This window comes from Neolamprologus brichardi, chromosome 7, assembly GCF_056152115.1.
Source record: "Neolamprologus brichardi isolate AB-2024 chromosome 7, ASM5615211v1, whole genome shotgun sequence".
NCBI lineage: Eukaryota > Metazoa > Chordata > Actinopteri > Cichliformes > Cichlidae > Neolamprologus > Neolamprologus brichardi.
In genome coordinates this window covers 9,765,283-9,786,536 of record NC_142110.1, presented here as the reverse complement: position 1 = coordinate 9,786,536, position 21,254 = coordinate 9,765,283, and the positions used below count along the sequence as shown (strand labels likewise).

Genomic DNA, 21,254 nt, shown 5'->3' with positions numbered 1-21,254 from the left:
CAGGATTTTTCATCTTCCCTTCTTGGAGTATAGCGCATTACTGTCAGATACGTAAAACAAACACCCCTAAGTGTCGACCCTTTTTCTAAATTTCCCTGTTTGGATTGAACCTGTTTCGGTCCATTTTGATGCTTGACACAGTGGGATCATAGTGGTGAGTTTAGAGGTTTGCAGGCTTGGAGCAATGCACTGGGCCCCGTCATTGTCCTCAAAACATCCACGGTTTCACAGCAGAACATGGTGTTCATAGTTGTGGTTTAATTGTTGGGTTATCCCAATGTTTGGCTAACTACTGTGCATACATATCCAGAAAAGAATACATAAAGGAGTATCTATTTTTACTGTCTATTTGACCTTATTATTTTGGTGTCCTCTTAAATTCACTGAAAAACAGATTCATTTGACACAGATTACATTGTGTTCTAATGCTTTTATTTTGAAACAGCTATTTTGAAAATTCTAAAAAGCTTCATGTTACCTTCCGGTTTAGGCAAGCGCGTTTCAGACTAACGCAGACTAACCTTAATGTGCCGTTTTTTTGTTAAAATAAACCTTTCAGATGGATATACTTAAAGCTGAGATCGAAAGAAAGAGGAAACTCCTTGAAGAAAAGAATCTTGTTGACGTAAGTATCCGACGAAGTTGCTTGTTATTGTTAGCTTGGCTACGTTGCTAACACGTCGTTTAACCAAGCTAGTTAAGTATTTCTAGAATGATAGTTTTTCATTCATATCGATAGCTTTATCTATAAAGTACTGAACTCCATCTGCAGTAGAATATAAAGCTAAATTAAAAAGGATTAAGCTAAACACAGAGCTGTAGTTTACGAATTGTAATTGCTGCTACGTAACAGAACATTAACTTTATAGTATCACGATTTAAGCAGAAATTCTGGTATTTATACCGTTTAAACTTATCCTAACATGAAATTTTTTTTAATGCAAACATAAGTAAGCTAGGGAGAGCTAGGGGCACCTGGCAGTTCATTAGGTACACCTAGCTTAAATTCATCTCAAACTCATGCTATTATTGCATAGTTTCTGCATTAACGTCCTACCTGTACCACTGTACCAATTATACCCCCGCCAATCACCACCACAACCTCCACCTATTCATATATGATATTGATATAATATGATAGCATAAATTCCTTTTACCTGCTTCTTTTTCTTTCCAGGACTCCAAAAAATTCTTTAAAAGGGCTGAGCTCTCACAGAAGGAAAGAGACGATTACTTCAGAAGATGCGGATACAAGGTTCATGTCAACATCACTCTGCTTCTCACTCTCTCGATTTTCCTGAGACACTCAGACTTATTTAATTCACTGTCTGGCTTGGTTAGTGTGACACAAAAATAACGAGTAAACCTTCTGCCAGCAAAAAGATAAGGACAGGTGTTGATGCTCAGGTGTACAACAGTGTCTGTATTTGTGTTTACTGTGGTGTTTTTCCCCAATTTGCCTCTGCTGCCTGCATCTGTAGGTTCAGAGAGAGACTCCTGAGAGCCAGGTATGGCATTGCACAGTGAAAGTAGCCAACAGGATGCATGATAAAAGGATAAAACACACTGTGTCCTAAACGCTCATGCTTCCTAGGCATCCTTTCTGGAAGTTCTTACTGAAATCTGTTGGGATGAAAACCTAAAAGACGTAGCGGAGGGCACATTTTCTGGTTGTTACAAATAACCACACGAGCACTGGATATTTTGGTACAGGATGCCTGGACTCACCTAGTAGTAACTTAGTGTATAATAATTGGATATCAGCTTTACACAAATGGAAATATTCAGCAGCTCACTTCTGCTGGATAGATTTAGACTTTTCAAGGTGATTTTAAAATTTTATCAATAAGATGAAAGCATTTTAAAGCTTGATTTAAACTCACCTACATTCTGTGGATGCTAAACTGTGTCATTTCCAAATTATCAACATAGTTTAAATGAAATATTTATATGTGCCACAGTCATTATCACAGCTTTGCCTTATGCCAGGCTAGTTATGTATTACAGCCACTTGTCAGAAAGCAAAGGAACACGGAAAGGAAGCTTCAAAGCAAAAGTGGGACACTGCCACGGTGTTGATTTCAGCATGGGATAATGTACTGAAATGAAAAAGTGTTTTTGTTATCAAGCTCTGCTTCTTATTTTTGCAGATAATTTGTGACATAAGCTTTTAATATTTAAGCAAATTATGGTGTGTAACTTATTTACTGTGACATTTTAACAGCTGCTCAGTGGCAGATTGTATTTATGTTATACTTTGTGCAAAGCTTAAAAACCTGGCTCATTAAGCCATTCTCTTTGTACACGGGCAGCGTACTATGTTTTATTTAAAGCGAAAGAGCTGTTGTTTGCTGAGAAGGCTTTTTGTCACCATTTGCTGGTTCTTTTAGATTGTGGTTTAAAAAGCACAATCTAAGAGTGCTGGCATGCATGTGCCTTTTAAAGCATGATTTGGGTATATTTTGAGTTTCGTTGTGCAAAGAATACAGAGTATCTTTTTCCTGTGTTTAGGCCTGATGGGTGATTTAGACTTCTGTGGGAAATCTACCTTGTTACTTTAATTGTAACCAAAAACACGTTTTAACCCTATGCTGTAACCTTGCATGTAATCTGATGTAACTACACAGCAGGTCAACACAGCCCACAACGGCTAGGGTTAACAAGGGTTTTCGGTTGCGTTGTAAGTTAGGATTTAGATTTCCCGCAGAAGCCTAAATCACACATAAGATGTTACAGCCGCTAAAGTTATCATGTTGGTGTAGTATTTGTTATATGCTTTCTTTTGTTGGTAACTTATTGTGTTACTTGTCTTTCTTGAAGAGTTGCAGGTAAGGGAGTGGTGTGAATGTTTGCAGTTCTGTTTATTTTGTTGATGCTTTTTTGTCTCTTTGGTCATGAGGTCTCAGCTCATGAAGACATTGCAGATGCTTTTCCCCCCTCATTTCTTTTGTAGTAGTTTTATTTGTCATTTGGCCAAGAAACATTAGATTAAATTGAGATCCTCCAAATTGCCTTCATGTTCTTCCAGTAATGCTGGTGTATTTCTGTTCCCTCAATATTGTCCATAAGATTGAGAAGAAAGAGGAAGATGAGCCATCCACTTCAGCTAATCCAGTCTTGGAACTGGAGCTCACAGAAGAGAAGCTCCCAATGACACTTTCACGACAGGAGGTGAGTCAGTATAAAACCTCAACAGTTTCTTTTCATTCATTTTTCATTAAATATCATAACATTTCATTTGCTTACCACCAAGTGAATAAATATTTCATTTGCATCACTGTTTTTGTGTAGGTTATTCGACGACTTAGAGAACGAGGGGAACCGATCCGATTGTTTGGCGAGTCTGATTATGATGCCTTCCAGAGGCTCCGGAAAATTGAGATTCTGGCCCCAGAAGTAAACAAGGTAGGATTGAGTGTTAACTGGATTTTGGAAAAAAACATGCAGTTGAAATTCACATTCATTCCATCTACTCTGGAAAATTGCATGCCACTTTAAATGTTCTTGATTGTATTTAGGAGAGATTGAATTTATTTTAGTGTCAGAATGCTGATTGACACTCATAATATTTGCTGTTTTAACTGTGCCAAGGGCTTGAGGAATGATCTGAAAGCCGCCATGGACAAGATTGACCAGCAGTACCTGAATGAGATTGTTGGAGGAACAGAGTCAGGAGAATTGGACACACAGCATGACCTAAAAGTGCACGAAGAAAACACCACAATAGAAGAACTTGAGGTACAGTGCAATGTCCAAGAAAAAAGAATGAATCTCCAGTTATTAAATAGCTTAGTCAGATAAATTTTTGGACACAGTTTGTTTTGTTTTCAATCATTTTATTTTTGTGGGTGGTGTTTTTGTGTTAATAATGAAATTATCCCGCTAGGCTCTTGGAAAAACTCTTGGAACAGGTGATGATGATGGAGACCAGGATGTTATTGCTAAATTTTTGAGGGTAAGAATTTCATGCTTGACCTTTTGATATAAAGTTTTTATTAATTTACACAAAATGTTTTGGTTTTTTAGATGGTGAAAAACAGGAGCTTTTCTCTCCTTTCACTGTGTATCTATTACTTAACTCTAGGGGAGGTCTATATCAATAGGAAAAGTTGTAAAACTAAAGTTAAAATTCCATAAATCTATACCCTCCGCAATTTCCAAAGCTTTCCAGTGGGGCTAATTGGTGTCTCTTTTGGGGCCAATTCTGGCCCCTGGGCCTTACTTTTGACACCCCTAGTTTACAGGGAGCTCTTGGGTAAATATTAATAATAATTAAAAGAATATATACTACTATACCTGCTGCTGTTCATATGTTTACATAGTTTAAAAAGTTTAACCTTTTGCACCATTATCAAAAGGAGAATTCATTATGAGTTATTTTTATTATATTTATTTCTTTTATTTGTTCTTTTTCAAATGGGTCAAATCATGGACATTTGTCTAGTGTTAGTTACCACTGCATTTCTTGGAAACGTTTTCCTGTTGTTGGACTCTAGTTTCTTCTTGGCGTTTGGGCCAAAGATCTGAACAGCCGAGAGGACCACGTGAAGCGCAGCGTTCAGGGCAAGCTGGCCAGTGCGACACACTCGCAGACCGAGTCTTACCTCAAGCCTCTCTTCAGGAAGCTCAGGAAGAAGGTAATTTTTGTGGCTGGAGCAAAACAAACTATAGAGCATGGTTCTTTCATGTGTGGATTTACTTTTCATCATTATCTTTTACAGAATTTACAAGCTGACATCAAAGAGTCAATCACAGACATCATAAAATTCATGTTGGAGAGAGAATACGTCAAGGTATGATAATATCATGTAGCCCCTGTTGTTATTTTTGCATCCATTATAAACTTTCCTAAATGTCTTTTAGGCAAATGATGCGTATCTACAGATGGCCATTGGTAATGCCCCTTGGCCAATTGGTGTGACTATGGTGGGAATCCACGCCCGTACAGGACGAGAAAAGATCTTCTCCAAGCACGTGGCCCACGTTCTTAATGACGAGACGCAGAGAAAATACATTCAGGTTAGACCCAGAGTTATAGCTTTAGATATCACGGCTGAGTAGTTATTCCTATTTTACTTTTTGAAGTCCTCCACCTGGGGCGCATGTGCAGCGTGTGTAATTGGTGCAGTATAATGTAAATGTAAATTCCTCACTGACGAGTCAGCGCTTTGGAAATTGGCATTACCCTGACCCATGCGGACTCACAGATATGGAAATGTAATCAAAGCTTCAGAGTGTTTTCACATCTATAATTTGTTTTGTCTGATCTGATTCAGTTGATGAATTTTTTTATACGGTTTGATTTTAGCTGCGTCTGGGGCATGGGCAACAAAAGTACAGGAAGAAGGTGCTGCGTTCTGGAGTAGTTGGCCTGTGGTTGATTTTACAGCTAGTTGCTATAGTTAATGCACTCTGCTCACGTATGGTGCTATGCCACATTCCAGAATACAAAGCGTACCTGGTTACGGCAAAAGCGTTTAGCTCAAACTTGCACTGTACGCCTTGTATTTAGGTCGGGTATATTTTTTTTGTAACCAAGTCCAATCGTTGTGTTCACATCTGCACAAAAGAACCACACCCAGTGAGAAAGCGAATCATAATTTGATTCAAGCAAACCAAATAGTACTGGTGGGAAAACACCCTTAGACTTTAAAGATTACAACTTGAAACATTTTTAAAAGTTTTTTTTAAAGATTGTTTTTAAAGATTTTTAAAATGTTCATACTGCATTTCGTTGCCCTGTACCTGTGACATGTGCAATGACAATAAAGTTGTATTCTATTCTATGTGGTTTTACACACAGTCATGTGTATCCTCTTGATTTCGGTGGTGTTTTTATGTAAACCAAAAAACTGTGACCAAAACATATTTCTATGGAAAACAAAATTTACTCCTGTCCTTCAGGCGACTTTTAAAATCATTATTAGGTTGACGTTTGTTTTCAGGACAGCGTCCCGCATTTGAGTGTATAAGAGTTAATACAATCGAATTACCACTGCATGTTTAAGACAGTGTGTATTCGTGGACGTGATGAACATGCTCCTTGCAATTATGCAGTGTGTTTACATTATTTGGTGGTTATTAAGAAATTGGCATTAGAATTCTGCCCCATGAGGAAAACATTATTGTAACATTATTGTAAAGACCCTACTTAAACTTACCCTTAAGTAGGGTCCTTACCTTACAATATAAAGCTCCTTGAGGCAACTGTTGTTGTGATTTGGTGCTGTGTAAATAAAATTGAATAGAAACTGATTTTTAACAATATGTAATCATTTTCGTTATAGTTGTGCATCCCCAAAAACTCTGTAAAAACTTAATATTCTAGGTTATATTCATATTTATTAAGGCTTACATTGTTTATTTGGCACCTGAGTGTTTAAAAGGAAAAACAATATTTCTAGGCAATTTAGGAAATGAGCTCCTTGGCATGACCAGTAATAATGATATAACCTTATTCTTGTCTTAAAGATGGTTTCAGCTGGACCTAAAAGTGGAATGTAGCCTGAAGTCTCTGTTTTTAAACACTTTTCACTCAAACTTTAATTTCCTTGATTGATTTTTTTCCCCCTTTCTCTACAGGGACTAAAGAGGCTAATGACCATCTGCCAGAAACACTTCCCTACTGATCCATCAAAGTGCGTGGAGTACAATGCTCTTTAACTCGTTATTTAAGCCTGCCTGATCCGTTGTATCGCAGTTCAAAGTTGGATTTTTTTTCTTCCTTTTTTCTGTTTTTTGTACCTTTTGAATTTTGGTTGTGGCATAATCTTCTTTAGTAAGGGATTACTCTGGAAAAGATGTCTAAATTAAAGAAGACTAGGTTCAGTAAGCCTGTTTATGTACAGTCAATATTATGCCAACTTGTAAGAGTAAAAAAAAATTTTGTATTTCAACTCTTTTGTCCCAGTAGACTTGACGTCCTTCGTTGCAAACATACTGGGGAAATCTAAAAAGTTACTGTGGCAGAGAGCATAAATTTATTTGGATGCTTTTAATTTTAATATAGACCTCTAAGTCTTAACATCAACAAATGCTTTTCATGCTATGACAGTGTAAGTTTAATTACACCTGAGGCTTCATGCAGACTGTTTTCTGTGCACTTTCTTTAAGAACACAATAAACAAAAACAAAAAAGTGATCACTGTGTCATTAAAATATTTTTTCGTAATTTGTTTTTTTGAACACCATACATCGAAACTATTTTTTAAATAAAGTGTTAAGTATTAATTTCCCCTTTTAAATGAGTCGAGATTTGTTTTCTCATAACCTTAGCTGCAAAATTCGCATAATAGGCCAATGATTTCTTAAATTAGTAAGATGATCTCAAATGAAGTCTCTCACCATAGCATGCTTCAGTGTGTTCTTTATTGCTCATGTTTTTAAGAATTCACTGACAATATTCTTGTAAGATATAAATACATAATTTAAGAAATCATTGGCCTGTTATGTGAATGACTAGACTGCAATCCAAAGCATTATTTGTTGAAAACTAGATTTGCACAATGATTGCTGATTAAAAACCCTCTGCTATTTTTTTTTTTAAGACGCTAACAGCCAACGTCATAATTCTGGCCTTATTAAACAGAGTAACCATGGTGATATGATGTGCTCCTTGTTGTGATAGCACGTTCTCAGCTGCCTGAACCCACGTCACTACAGTTTCAGGCTGTCAAATCCAACCACGTCACTGGAGACCCAGCTGGCAGGTTGTCAGTTGGCAGTGCAAATACCGTGAACTAGTGCTGGATTTTCCTCTGAACTTTCTCCCAGGATCCACGTCTAATTCAGCGGAAAGAAGACCGTCTCCTTTCAGCAGTTACAGTGGGGAAGCATTTGAAGTCGAGAAATAACATCATGTGAAGTAATCCACCCTGTGAGGCTTTTATCTTTTAGTCCTTGGGATGAAGTTAGGCTAAATATTTTGGCTTTTTTCCCAGCACATCACTGTTAGCAGTGATGTTTGCCAGGGCCTTGTAATGGTGAATGATGGTCAGGAGGAAAGTATTTAATTCAGTGTAAAAAAACAAAACAAAGAAACGTCATTGTATCCTATAATACCCGAGGGTTTCTGTTAGGTGTCGATTGGAAAAATAAAATGAATATTCCAAATTAAATAAAGCCAGGTTGTTAATTACTCAGGTTTGGACCGGAATGCTAACTACATCAGACCAACAGCAGGCCACGCTGTGCGGTAATGATCAGATGGCCTTACTCAGGCAAATGTCAAATTGATAAGTCCAAAGCAGATCCTGGCACAGTGGGCAACATGGCTAAGAAACACCATCACTATGGGGGAAACTGTGCAGCAAGGCAGAGGATATTTGAATTGAACAACTGTTTTTATATATATATTAGTTCACTCTCAGCTGAAATAATCACTAAATTGTTAAACCAATGACGGAAACACGCTAGGTTTATAGCCACAACTTGTTTTTCCCAACACTGATGAATTATACATCAGAATAACTGTTTTTTTTTGACACGCTGTGCGAAAAGCTCTTTGTCTAATTAAAACACAAACATCCGATTCCTGTTAAGTCATTGTCTCTGTCTCTTGATCATCCTCTTCATTTCACTCCAACTTGTCCAAAACATTCAAATGTGAAAGAAGACTACAAAGTAATAGCTGGCCCCATCCCATTCTCTTGGCAGTGAGCCTGAAGGGAGGCGCTGATTTAATAGTGCCTGAACTCCCAGATAATAATGAGGGTTTGTATTCATTATGTGAGGGTGCAACTTGTTTTCTGTCTAATGACCTGCAGATCCACGGGCAGGTCCTTTGGTGGCTGTAAGATGTGGGAAAACATGATGAAAATTTGCTCTCTGTGCTCCTTTTTGCTCAGGCGAAAGACTGCTGTGGGACCCATGAAAGAGACAATCAAAACACATTACAAATTCTAGGATTTGTGAAAGGATTATCTCCAGCTACAGAATGTAGAAATTAAAGCTGAATGTTGCTCTGATGCTTGGTTGTTTTCCAATTTATTATTTCAAGCTAAACGGTGCCAAAAATAGCTAAAGAATATTCTTAGCTTTGGCAAGATTTGTTTTTTGCATTGAGTTAGTTCCAGAAAGTGGTCATCAGTCATTAAAGATGATTTCAGCTCAGCACTTTATTTTGGGTGACCATTCATTTTCCTGGAAAATCCCCTTCTGTGTAATGCCACTTTGTAGGTTTGAACTGTAATTAGAGCTTCAGTCCTCTTTTCATCTGAACTGGCTGGACTGTATGATTGTTGCCAGGCACCTTAGGAGAGGTGGAAACCAATTACCGGTGAAGGTATAGCGTGTCACACCAATATGTCGCTTTCTCTCTTTCCCTCTATCTTTTGTTTTTTTCCTCTCCTTTATTCTCTCTTTCAAATCTTTGGCACGATAAATGGGTTGATAAATATGCAGATTGTTCCTATATAATCAGAAACAAATATAGCAAAATAGCCATCCTTGTCAGACTACCTAAAGGCTTTGTCTCATCTGGAGCCACTTACATAAATTGATGTCACTGTCACCTATAAAGTGTTTATAAGCAGGGCTCCAATGGGGCTTAAAGGTCAGAGAATCTGTTAAAATGCTAAGTATGATGAATGAGATGCACTGTAATAATTCTGTGGTAACAGCAGAGAAATCAGAAGTGATGGAGGATTCTGGTGACGTGTGTGTTTAACCTTTTTGATTGTTTTTTTCATAAAAATGTGAAGGGAGTTGTGTGGATGGGCCTCTTGTTTGTTATTGTGAAGACATAACATGTATAAAACAGGACTAAAAAGAACATTGCTTTTGCATCCTCAACTGCTACTTTCAATTTGCCAATAAATCCATTTTCACAGAGCAGCAGCACCACAGAAATGCATCTTTTCATATGAATTGTCCTCAGAGGAGCTATCACCATGGTGAAGCATCTTCCAAGCGACTGCCTTCTTTAGTTCACAGAGGAAATGAAATAGAAATGAATCAGAAAGGGAAAGAATAGACAGAAGTGCAGGCATACTACATTAAATACAGATGGCAGCACACATGGTCCTTTGACTGCATTAACTACATAGCACAGTTGGATACATGAGAGATTAGAAAGGATGTGAAGCTTTCCTACAGGCGGATGTGATTTGCAGTACAGTCTCCAATATCTCCTCTCTTTTTGCTTTCCCCCCAAACTGCCAGCAATAGTTGACTGACTCATCAATCGGTCATATTTGTTAACTCTTTCTTTCTACTGTTATGAATTTGGGAATGCAACACTAATGTTAGTCAAATGTTGGTACACTACTTGAAGTCCTGCTTTGGCGCAGTCGGTTTACAGTGGCACGAACCTTGTGCCACTGTGCGTGTGTGTGTGTGAGTGTGTGAGGGAGAGAAATAGAGTATCGACGTTTCTTGTTTTAGAAAAGGTAAATCAATAATTTCTCACAGAGTTAAACCAAACTGCGCGCTTTTCTGTCAGGCATCCACCAGGATCCAGGAAAGAGGAATGGGGAACTGCTTCTTTTTATGAAGTCTTGGTGCTTTCATAAGTGTGTGCGTATACTGCCTGTATTAGACTGCTCGCTTTCTGCTGACACTCAGGACACACACCTAAGTGTACTCTAGGCGAGACAGAGAGGAGAGAGAGAGAGAGAGAGAGAGAGAGAGAGGAGCTTGCAGCAGCGAGGCAACTTGCAGCTGAGGGAGCGAGGAGAGGACACATGAGGCCAGTCGCAGCTGATCAGGCTCTGTGCATGAAGCCTGCTTCTATTTTACCGTGTACGAGAGACCGGCAGGCTGATTAAAACAAGAGGGGATAACGCTCCACACGTTAAAAAGCCCGAACTGCTCTCGCGGTATGGACGGGTTACAGTCACAAAATGCTGGAGTTGGTGGCATCGCGGAAGACGCGGAGGAAAAGTATCGCGCACTCGCCTATGACACTGCTCTGAGCACTTTGGTGGCAGTGGCCCTGTATGTCGTGATAAAAGTGAGCCTGGACGGCTTCAGACAGTGGCGGGCCAAGATCTCCGTGCTCGTCGTGGGTTCTGGACCCGTGGGACTGACGGCCGCGCTGGTTGCTGTCCGCTCCGGGAAGGTGCTGAAATTGACCGTGCTGGACGAGAGGTACCGGACCGCCCTGCTCTCCCGGCCCCAGCAGATCGCCCTGGATCCCCGCAGTGTGAAGTTTCTGCTGGGACTCGGGGTGGACTTTGATAACATGGAGGGCTGCTGGCATAACGATCATTTTTTCACCAGAATAGGCGTGTTTCAGGAGTACCTGCTGAGCATCCTGGAGCAGAAGAAACAGAGGGTGGACGTCAAGGTGCAGCTGGGAACCAAGGTATGCCCTCTTCCCCGATTTTAAGTCAGGTCAATGAGTTGATAATCGCACGGTCTCTGTATGCAACATGTCTTGAATCTCCTCGGTGTTTTCTGTGTTATAGATAACTTAATTCTCAAAATAATCCTCACTGTGCTCACTGAAAAAGGATACACAACTTCATTTCGTTCAATTCATTCAACACAGACGCCAGTGAGCTGAGGAGAAAATGTGCGATGAGTCAGTCCAGAAGAAAGGCGGACTTCCCACGCTACCTCATTTTGCAATGACTGACTGTCAAAACCCGATGCTCCAAAAGACTCTGGTGTGTGCCTCCACTCCAGCAGGGGTCTGATAGCCATCAGTGATGGTGACATAGATGTATGTCCCTGTGTCTACTCGAAGGCTCAATCTCAGGCTCCCAGTGAACCAAGTCTGATGCTGCATCTCACTTATTCGTTTTTCTTTTCTTTTCTTTTCTTCTTTTTTTGCATTTAAGAATCTTATTCTTCTTTTTGTATATCTCTCTGAACTCACCACGGAAACACAGGGAACATTTTATTTTATTATTTATATTGGCAGCAAAGAGTGAGCCTTCAGCCTTACATTTCATTTTCTGTAGATCAGTTTGATCATTCACTCTAGTCACAATATAAAGATACTACTGAACCATTTTCCTAGGTCTTCACAAAATACTGTAAAAGGTCAGAGTGAAACCGGCAGTTGAAATAACATGTTATGTAAGCTGACCTTAGGCCTGAGGAGAATCCTTTCTACAAATGGCAGAATTACAGTAAACACATCCTAACCTAAACACAATAAAGCACAAAAATAAAACTGATTTCAAATTGTAATACTTTTTCAAATCCATTCTATTTTTATAGATTTCCACAGTGATTTTTTAAAAAGGGATTCCCACCCCAAATTCATAATAACTCTGTATCCCTGCACCTGATTGCATGACACAGCCTTGATGATGAAATAATGACTGATATACCTGTTGTGAGCGTGTTTTCCATAGTTTCCAATACATTTTCTCACCAGCAGCTCCGGTCCTCCTGCAGCTAGACTTCAGCTCATGACAAAGAATTAACCTACTAACACAAAGACCTCAGAATGGTTGCCAAGAGTGAAGCTGTCATTGCTCAGAGAGGGCAAACAATGGTTAAGTGTTCAGTGAATATTTGTGGCATGACTGGAAAATAAAGCCTAGATTTTATGAATGTGGGTGTTTGATGATGCTTTTAGTACACTTTGATGTTTCCCTTCTAACTACTCATCAAACAGAATGAAAGCATTATTTAATCTGTCAGACCGTATCATAGCTGATGCTGCTTTTTTGGCTCTGGCTAGCAGCCGCTCATCTTTCCTCTGCTCTTCAGTGACTCACTAACCTTTGGAAGGTGGAAGACGAGGTCGACAAACACATCTGACTTCAATTATGTTTAGAATCACTGCCAAGTTCACAATTTCTTCTTTATTAGAAAGGGCAGTGGATGTGATGACAGGTATTTTTATCTCCTAGCCCATCAATGCTTCAAAGATCTGAGAATAGAAAAGGTGTCTTTTAAATCATCTCTTCACTGTAGACTAAATGGATTAAATACAGATCTATTAGGCTATGAGCTCTTATACCCTCTGTATAACCCTTTTATTGTCCCTTTAAGCCTGTTACTGTGTACCCAACTTGGTCTGATCCTTCTCCTCCTATCCACAGGGTAGGAGGTATTGTTTAACTTTGAGGCCATCATGCATACAACATGACTGTAATAAAGGTCTAAAAGATGTGCAGCTGCTGAGAGAAACATAGCCTTTGGAGGCTATTTGGTATATTTACAACCCATCTGCCACTTAGATTAGTAAGCAGAGGAAGAACAGCTCAGCCAGCTGGTCAAGGAGCAGATGCAATGATGCCAAATGCAGAAAAAGCAAAGATGAAAATAGCAATAAATGTAAAACATAATTTTAAAAAGTAGAGGCAAACTTACATTGGCTTCCTGTGAAATTTCTATTGATTTTAAAATACTTTTACTCATTTATAAAAATTTTAAATAATATGGCGCCGAGCTATTTATCAGAACTTCTCCATTTCTAACCAAAAAAAGCACTGAGATCTTCTAACCAGATGCTCTTAATGCAAACTAGGTCTAGGCTGAAAACCAGAGGCGATCGTGCCCTTGCTATCGCAGTACCTAGACTATGGAACAATCTCCCTATTGCCCTTCGCACTTCTGAGTCTATTCAGTCTTTTAAATCTCTCTTAAAGACATAGCTTTTTACTTTGGCTTTGACTTAAGTTTGTTGACTATCATTTGGCTGGTTTCTATGTTTGTCTTGTGTTGCTATTGTCTTGCTGTTGGTAAATTATTTCACTCGCTCCTAATTTGTGAAGCAGTTTGATCGACATTGTTGTTTTTAAATGTGCTATATAAATAAATTTTGATTTGATTTGAGTTTTATGAAGATTCTCTGAATCTTTAAATGATTCACAAGAAAAGTTTAGCTACCTGCCCGTGCATTATTTTACAAGCTGGTGAACCTCCCCAGTCAACCTTCCTTCACCCTCTTTTTTCACACACCTTTTTTGATTGCATATATTTCAAGAAACAATTCTTGGATTATTAATTTTTTAAATGTACAAGGTTTAAAGTTGACACAGCATCTCACCTCTACTTGGAAGAAGGATTGTAGTTGCAGCCATGTTAACCTCTATACAATTTATAACATTTTACCTGTTTTGCAGGTAAACTAGCCTGTAATTTACAGGTTGCTTAATAGTTACAGCCAGAACTCCTTTACAAGCTTTGTTATTTTCATTTCTTTGATAACTGGCTGTTAACTAATTTATTATCCCTTTTTGTTTTAGTTCACTGAGGATTACCTGCGACAGATTCCACACAATAATTGGCCACGTGTGATTGTGGTAGCTGATGGATCTTGTGGCGACTCCTGCTCTGTGTTGGGGATCAGCTCTGACTACACTGTGGAGTCCTGCCATGCATATGGAGCTAATGCAACTATAGAGAGATTAGACCAGAGACAGGTTAGGAAATGCACACACACACACACACACACACACACACACACACACACACACACACACACACACACACACACACACACACACACTGATCTGGTGCATGAATGAACATTATGCAAAGACTAAAGAAAGCATGTGAGCACAAAACAGTCAACAGGTTGTCAGTTGTGTAAAGAATAAACACAGTGAAGGAATGTCCCACTGTGGATGGGATTTTGGACTCCCATAAAGCTAATCTGGGGAGAAACTGATATAGACCAGCCGATAACAGCCACACACAATATATGAGTCATATGAATAGCCAGATTTTGGAAGACTGTTGAGTCTCATCAGCATCAACAGTAGCTCTATTTTGATTTTACTCATAGAATTTGAAAAGAGCAGCTGCTGCACTGATGGAGCAGGTGAAGGCAATGATAAAGCTTTGGATTTATTACACTCCCCTCGACAGACTCATAATCTGCTCCTGGCTCGGTGAATATGAATTAAGGTATCAGAACATCAGCTGTGAGGGCTTTTTTTTTTACACACTGTGTTCTAAAGGTTAGTTTGCATCACATACGTGACTGACCAAGAGAATTACAGCACTGTGTAAAAGTATTAACCCAACCCCTCATTTCTTTATACTTTGCTACAAAAACAGCAAATAGCTGCAATGATTTATTGAAACATCAGCAAAAATACATGAAAATATAGTATATGAAGCAAAAAAAAAAAGTTTGTACAAGTCCAACAGGATTGAAAGTCAATATTTGACACCTTTATTTTTTGTGGCCTTTTGACATCTAAACATGGTGTATATTATAGCTTCCAAAGAGTTCCATTTTGGTCTTATCCGACCAGACTGTATTCTCCTAGTATTTTACAGGATTGTCTAAATGTTGTTCAGCAAACCTTAAACACACATTAATATGCTTTTTCTTCAGCAATGGAGTCTTGCGTGGGGAGCGTTCATACAGGCCACAGCAGTGCAGTGCTTCTTCTTTTGGGCTCTTGGACAGCTCTTCTCATAGTTCCTTCCACCTGGTTTTAGCGGTTTTATGGTGAAATGATTGGAACCTTCAGTAGTTTAGAAATTCTTTTGTAACCAATCCCATCAGTATGTTTTGCAGCTGTAAGGTTGCAAAACATTGGTAATGAGACTCCTTTTTTATGGGCCATCAGTTGGGACTGACCCAGCTGATATTAATTTGCACTAAATGGCAAGATTGTTTTATAATTACTGATACATTTCAGCTGGTGTCGTGACTTTCCACGCCTTTTTGCACCTCCCTTTCTTCATGTGTTCAATACTTTTTCTCTGTGTCATTTCTCATTATTACACATTTGTTTGCATGTGTAGATTGGATAGGTTGTTACCGACATCTGGTGAGAATTTCATGTTAATAACGCCTTTAGAAATAGATTTACTTGGAAAATTTGTGATGTGTTCAATACTTATTTTCCACTGAGATAATTTCTGATGAACCTCCAGAGAACAATAGATGGATCATTTGAAAAGCCATTTTTATCTGCTGTAGATAGTTTCATAGGCCTGCAGCTTCCTCTGCTTATCCCGTTTCCCCAAATATTTAAGGACACACTACACACCATGCCGAGATATCCCATGATTTCAGGTAATATCTAACTTCTTGACAGAGAAATGCTATTTTATGCCTGTCAAACTGTGTTATCATAGATCTTATCCTAAAACTTTACAAGATCAAAAGGATCGCATCGAATTTCTGATGAAGAAAATCAGTGAGGAAGTGGAAAGCAACATAAGAGGCCAACTTTGAGCCAATTGCACAAGTGCGGGATTTACGAAGGAGATGCACTATATCCCTGCTCCTGCCCTTTATAGCCCTGAACCCCCTCAGCCAGATCTTTAACAAGACTGACTATGAATACAAACTGCGGAATAGAGCAAACATAAGCCATCTCCTCTACATGGATAACACCACGCTGTGTGCCAAGAAGTAACTGATCATTGATCCGCACCACTAGGATTCACAGCAATGACAATGGAATGTCAATGTGGACTGGAGAAGTGAAGTCAGATGGTAACAAAGAGAGGGAAGATCAGATCTGAGGGGTTGCACTGCCAGAAGGCAACATTGCAGACACTGAGGATAGCTATAAGTACTTTGGAATCTCATACGTATATGGGAACCACAAAGAGACAGCTAGGAAAGGTGCAACCACCAAAGATGCTAGCATGAAGGCCGGCATAGTATACAGCAGGGGTGGAGGACACCAGGCCTCAAGGGCCGATGCCCTGCAGGTTTTATATGTGTCCTTAATCCAACACAGCTGATTTAAATGGCTAAATTACCTCATCAACATGTCTTGAAGTTCTCCAGAGGCCTGGCAATGAACTAATTATTTGATTCAAGGTGTTTTGATCCAGGGTGATATCTAAAACCTGCTGGACGCTGGCCCTTGAGACCTGAAGTTTCCCACCCCTGGTATACAGGAACATCTGTGCCAAGTATGGCCTGGAAACCTAAGGTCAAAATGGAATACAACCCCAAAGGTGACTGAGAATGAGCAAGCTAATATCCTGGCAGAAACACCAGAGGGGAAACACACCAGCTACTGGTAGACAGAGCAGTCACCCAAGACTGTAAGACCAAACTGACCAACTTGTGCACCGCCTGGATTGACTACAAGAAAGCCTATGACTCGGTGCCTCAGAGAATCCTTTTATGGATAATGCCAACTACATCTACATCTATGGGACTTCCAGATAGTGACTGATAAACTGGTGTTTCCTAACCAACCAGACTTGGCCATGGCGGATAAGCAGAGAAAGACAACTTTAGTGATATACCAAATATACCTTAATGTATATTTATACAGATATGCCAAATGATACAACATCAGGAAAAAGGAATATGAAAATGACCTGGGGCTGAGAGAAGAACTAGGCAGGGGTCACCAGGATAATCAGAACACTTGGGGGCAGTGACTCTCAAACTAGGTGTCCAGCAGAGCTCCCCCCATTAGTGGATGCACACCCTACTTGGGACCCAAACCCCCAACCTGCTGTTCTGAAGTGTTACCATTACACTATGCAGCTGCTTTACAGAGAAGGAGAATCCTATGTGGACAATGCCAGCCATACAAATGTAAGATAGAAACCATTAATAAAATCACAAATATGAGATGTCCATTGAAATATTAGAGTCCAAAATCACATTCCTGCCAATCTTTTGACACCGAGATATTCAAAATGCTGACAAATGACATTCACATCAGTGCTCCTGATCCTGTCCAGACCATACAGGTAGTAGCTCTTGCTGGTTACTGTATGATTCATGTGGATGAAAGGTTGTTGTATTAGAGCATAGATTATCTACACTGACAAGGCGTAGGGTTAAGTTCGAGGAAGATAAATAAACATCGTCAGGTGAAAAGCTTCCAGGCTAATATCTGACTAATATCTGAACACAAGCATAGTCTCCCTGTATGCCACCATAACAATTCATATCACGTTCTCTGTAGTGGCGGTGTGGCTGCCTTTTATTGGCCACTTTTCTCTCTGGCTGTTTCCTGTAGTGATTGAATTTACCTCTCAGGATATGACCTGGCCGTCCCTACTGTCCTTTCTATAGCCTCCCAGTGGCTGCCCTGTTCTGTCACTGTCTCCCTTTGGCAGCACTAAATGCTATTTGATCCCTCTGGTTTATGTCACTGAAACGAAAATGAATCAATAACAGCTTGAAGGAAAATGGGAAGTAACTGCTAGACTTAAGCATTAAATAAATATTAAGCTATTCTAAAGCTCCACTCATGTGAGCACAGCTCTACAGGCAGATACGGTGTGAATAGTAATGCCTGTTGATTTTTCCTGATGCACATCCCAAACACTCTCTGTATGTATATATATGCATAGAGCTAGATTTCCTTACATGTTAATGGCCTAGTGATGATATGTAACATGACACTATTTCATTGCTGGTTTTTGCACATTTTATTCACTCTGATATAATTTCATCAAGAATTTGATCTCTTCCCTCTCTTTTTAAACTTTAGGTGCCCACTCCTGAGATCCGCGCTCACAGCCTTTACTTTGACCTGTCTGCCTATGGAGTGGAGGCCTTCAGAGAGCACAGAAACCAAACAACCAAGCCTGGCTTTCACTTGAAGATCTATGGCACTTTCAGAAACCGCTACATGGCCCTTGTCTGCCCTGCCTCTGACACCAAGATGGTTCGCTTTCTTAGGCAAACTGCACACTCCTCTGTAAGACTCTTTGTTGGCTCCGTTTTTGTTTTGTTTTTCTATACGTTATTGACAGGGACTCCAGATGATACATTTCTATGGCTATATTTAGCTGTTAATGTAGTAGAGAGGCAGATGATATTACCACTGGCTTTCACTTCTTTCTTAATCTGCCTATTCATCAGTTTTCATTCAGCAAATGGCCTGTTAGTGTCTGCCTGTAGCTATGTGTGTTGGCGCGCGTGTGTTTTTTGTAAAAGCCAAAAAGAACCCAAGATGAAGAAATGGAGAAAGATGAAGTACACCCCTCTGTGTGTCTCTGTGTGTAGAGAAAGGCTGTCTGTAGTTATCTGTGTAGTCATCACCCCCCTGTGCTTCTTGTAGAGCACGTTCTTGGAGTTTTATTTGAAGTCTTCAGTTTTTCATGTCAAGTAACATCTTGATCATATGTAGCCTGTAGCCACAGCATGTAGTGTAGTATACACAGGTACTTAACAAGGTCATCGTTGGAGCTCCTGTTGCTATGTGGGTGGCCATTCAAATACACTGTTACTTGGTAACAGTTGACTGTGCAAGTAAGGGTCGAAGAAGAGCAGAGTTAAGCAGGGAGAGTGAAAGAAGAGGCTTGCCACTCAGTATGCTCAGTTATGGTTGTCAGCCGTCAGTGGGCACATTTCTTCTTCAGTTTTCGTGCACTGACACGATTTTTCACGAGTCAGTTCTGATGATAAAAGGAACAGTTTGCGTATGTGCAGAGCAAAACAGGCTATAAAGCCTCTCATTTCATTACGAAATAATTTCCTGAGTATTTTAGTGGATAATCAAATAACTGTGTAATCTATAAACACACGCACACGCACACACAATGTCTCAGAGTTCCAAGATGAAGCCTGGGTTTTCTATTGAGTTAACAGAGCAAAACCGAATAATCTTTTATTCATATGATATATGACAAAGACAAGCGTTTTATATTTGATAAGGTTAGTTTTGCTTGACTATAGTTGTATATGGCTATAGTTACAGTTGCAATAGTTGCGAATTAATTTGTTCAAGCAAATCTTTTGATTAAAGTTTGAATCTGCTTTGGCTCATATAAACATTCATTAAAAAAGCTTTTATCAGCAAAGCTTAGATCTTTATGAACTTGCGATGGATTTTGCAGATTTTTATTGTGGTAACATATATTTTGCACAGCCAGGTACATTAACACAATTGTAAATAATAATCAGAACATATGATTATATTTACAACCCCAAATCCTCTCTATTCAGGGGCCAAATAGTTTTCCGTTTTTGTTTTTTGGAATTTTGTTGTTGTTTTTATCAAGGTTTCATTGTATTAAGAAAATGAAAACCTTCTTGTTGTACCTCTGTGGCAGGAGCATGATTAAGAGTAGTCCGTACTGTAGCCTTGATACATGTGTAAACATCATTCACCTCAAACATCAGTGGCCTTTAATTATGCTGGAAACTTTGCCGTTTTTGTTTGTTTTTCCCAGATCATGAAGAACATTTTCCATCAATCTTTCAATGCTTATAAGACCGACATAGAGCCTCGTCTCAACGATGTGACCCTCCATCACATGCAGTGCAGCCGTCGTCTCTTTGAGATTCAGCTGTCGCACAGACGCATCAGTGCTGCCTACATAGAAGGGGACAATGTGGCGGTCACTGTGGAGGGTGAGGCAGCACGTGTCCTTAATTTTGACACAGGTAGGTGTCTATAAAACATCAGTTATTGCACTGCCATGAAAAAGACAGTGTTTTTCCTCACATTCAGCAGGGAAAAAAAGCTTCGAACCGATGAGAAAATTAAAAAGAGTAGGATAGGAGGAAAGAGAGATGCGAGGAGAGGATAAATCCTTTTTATGCATGCAGTATAGCACATGTTGATGGGTGTGTGAGTCATTACTGCACTCAGTGGCCTTTCAGCTGACGCTTATCTGCTTTTGTCTTAATGCTGCTGAATATTTATTAATGTGTCACCGTGTTGTTTTCATTTAGACCATAAGATTAACTTCACGGTTTTATAGGCTGATATTTGTGTGCAAAATGTGGACTTCTTAAATATGTGTTATACCTTAACAGATAGATTTTATTTAATGGATTTATGCTGTGTGTGGTTTATCTCTCCCCCTTCCCTTTCCTTTCCTTTCCTTTTTCCTTTTTCCTTTCCTTTGCAGGTTGTGGAGTGAATCTAGGCATGCGAGGCCTGGAGTCTATGGGGACCTTTATTTACCGGACAGCCACAGCTGTGGACCAGAATGATATTCTTGAGGCACTGTCAGCTAAGATGCTGCACTCTAGACAGGTGGCTGAAACCTTCAAGCAGACAGGTCTGGCTGAGTCAATGTATGAATGAAATAGCAGAATGACTTAACGAAGGCCATCTATGCCATCTAGTGGAAAGTGGTAGTGGATTGTTTAGTGAGTGTTTGCAATGAATCATGCAAATCATAAAAAAAAAAAAAGTAAGTAAATAAATAAACAAAACAAAAAAAGGACCACTGGGGTGCCTCTATGGCCAAGTGACTGAGGATACATACCACACCGGTTCAAATTTCCTGAGCAGTGAGTGTGGGGTTTGATTCCTGGCTGGAAAGATCTTTACTGCATTTCATGTCCTTGTTCTCTTTCTTCATATTTTCCATTTGCTTTAATGTCTTTCTTTCTGATGTAATCTTTGACAAGAAAAGAAAACCAAAAAATGAATAATACTGTTATT

General features: G+C 39.4%; 2 protein-coding genes across 3 annotated transcripts; both read left to right on the top strand.

Annotated features, from left to right (window-relative positions):
* The first annotated feature begins 468 nt into the window (after positions 1-468).
* prpf18 (PRP18 pre-mRNA processing factor 18 homolog (yeast)) lies at positions 469-7,158 on the top strand. Of its 2 annotated transcripts, XM_006789483.3 has the most exons (11): positions 469-625; positions 1,178-1,255; positions 1,482-1,508; positions 3,070-3,171; positions 3,292-3,405; positions 3,592-3,738; positions 3,887-3,955; positions 4,497-4,637; positions 4,722-4,793; positions 4,864-5,019; positions 6,583-7,158. In XM_006789483.3, exons 1-11 carry the CDS (start codon positions 560-562, stop codon positions 6,661-6,663), a joined length of 1,053 nt encoding a protein of 350 aa, XP_006789546.1. In that variant the 5' UTR covers positions 469-559; the 3' UTR covers positions 6,664-7,158. The 2 variants fall into 2 exon arrangements, with proteins under 2 accessions (XP_006789546.1, XP_006789547.1); XM_006789484.3 differs by lacking the exon at positions 1,482-1,508.
* A 3,482-nt stretch (positions 7,159-10,640) lies between these two features.
* si:dkey-234i14.6 (uncharacterized) lies at positions 10,641-20,906 on the top strand. The gene is made up of 5 exons (XM_006789485.2): positions 10,641-11,305; positions 14,151-14,327; positions 18,342-18,551; positions 20,029-20,242; positions 20,713-20,906. Exons 1-5 carry the CDS (start codon positions 10,820-10,822, stop codon positions 20,889-20,891), a joined length of 1,266 nt encoding a protein of 421 aa, XP_006789548.1. The 5' UTR covers positions 10,641-10,819; the 3' UTR covers positions 20,892-20,906.
* The last annotated feature ends 348 nt before the right edge of the window (positions 20,907-21,254 follow it).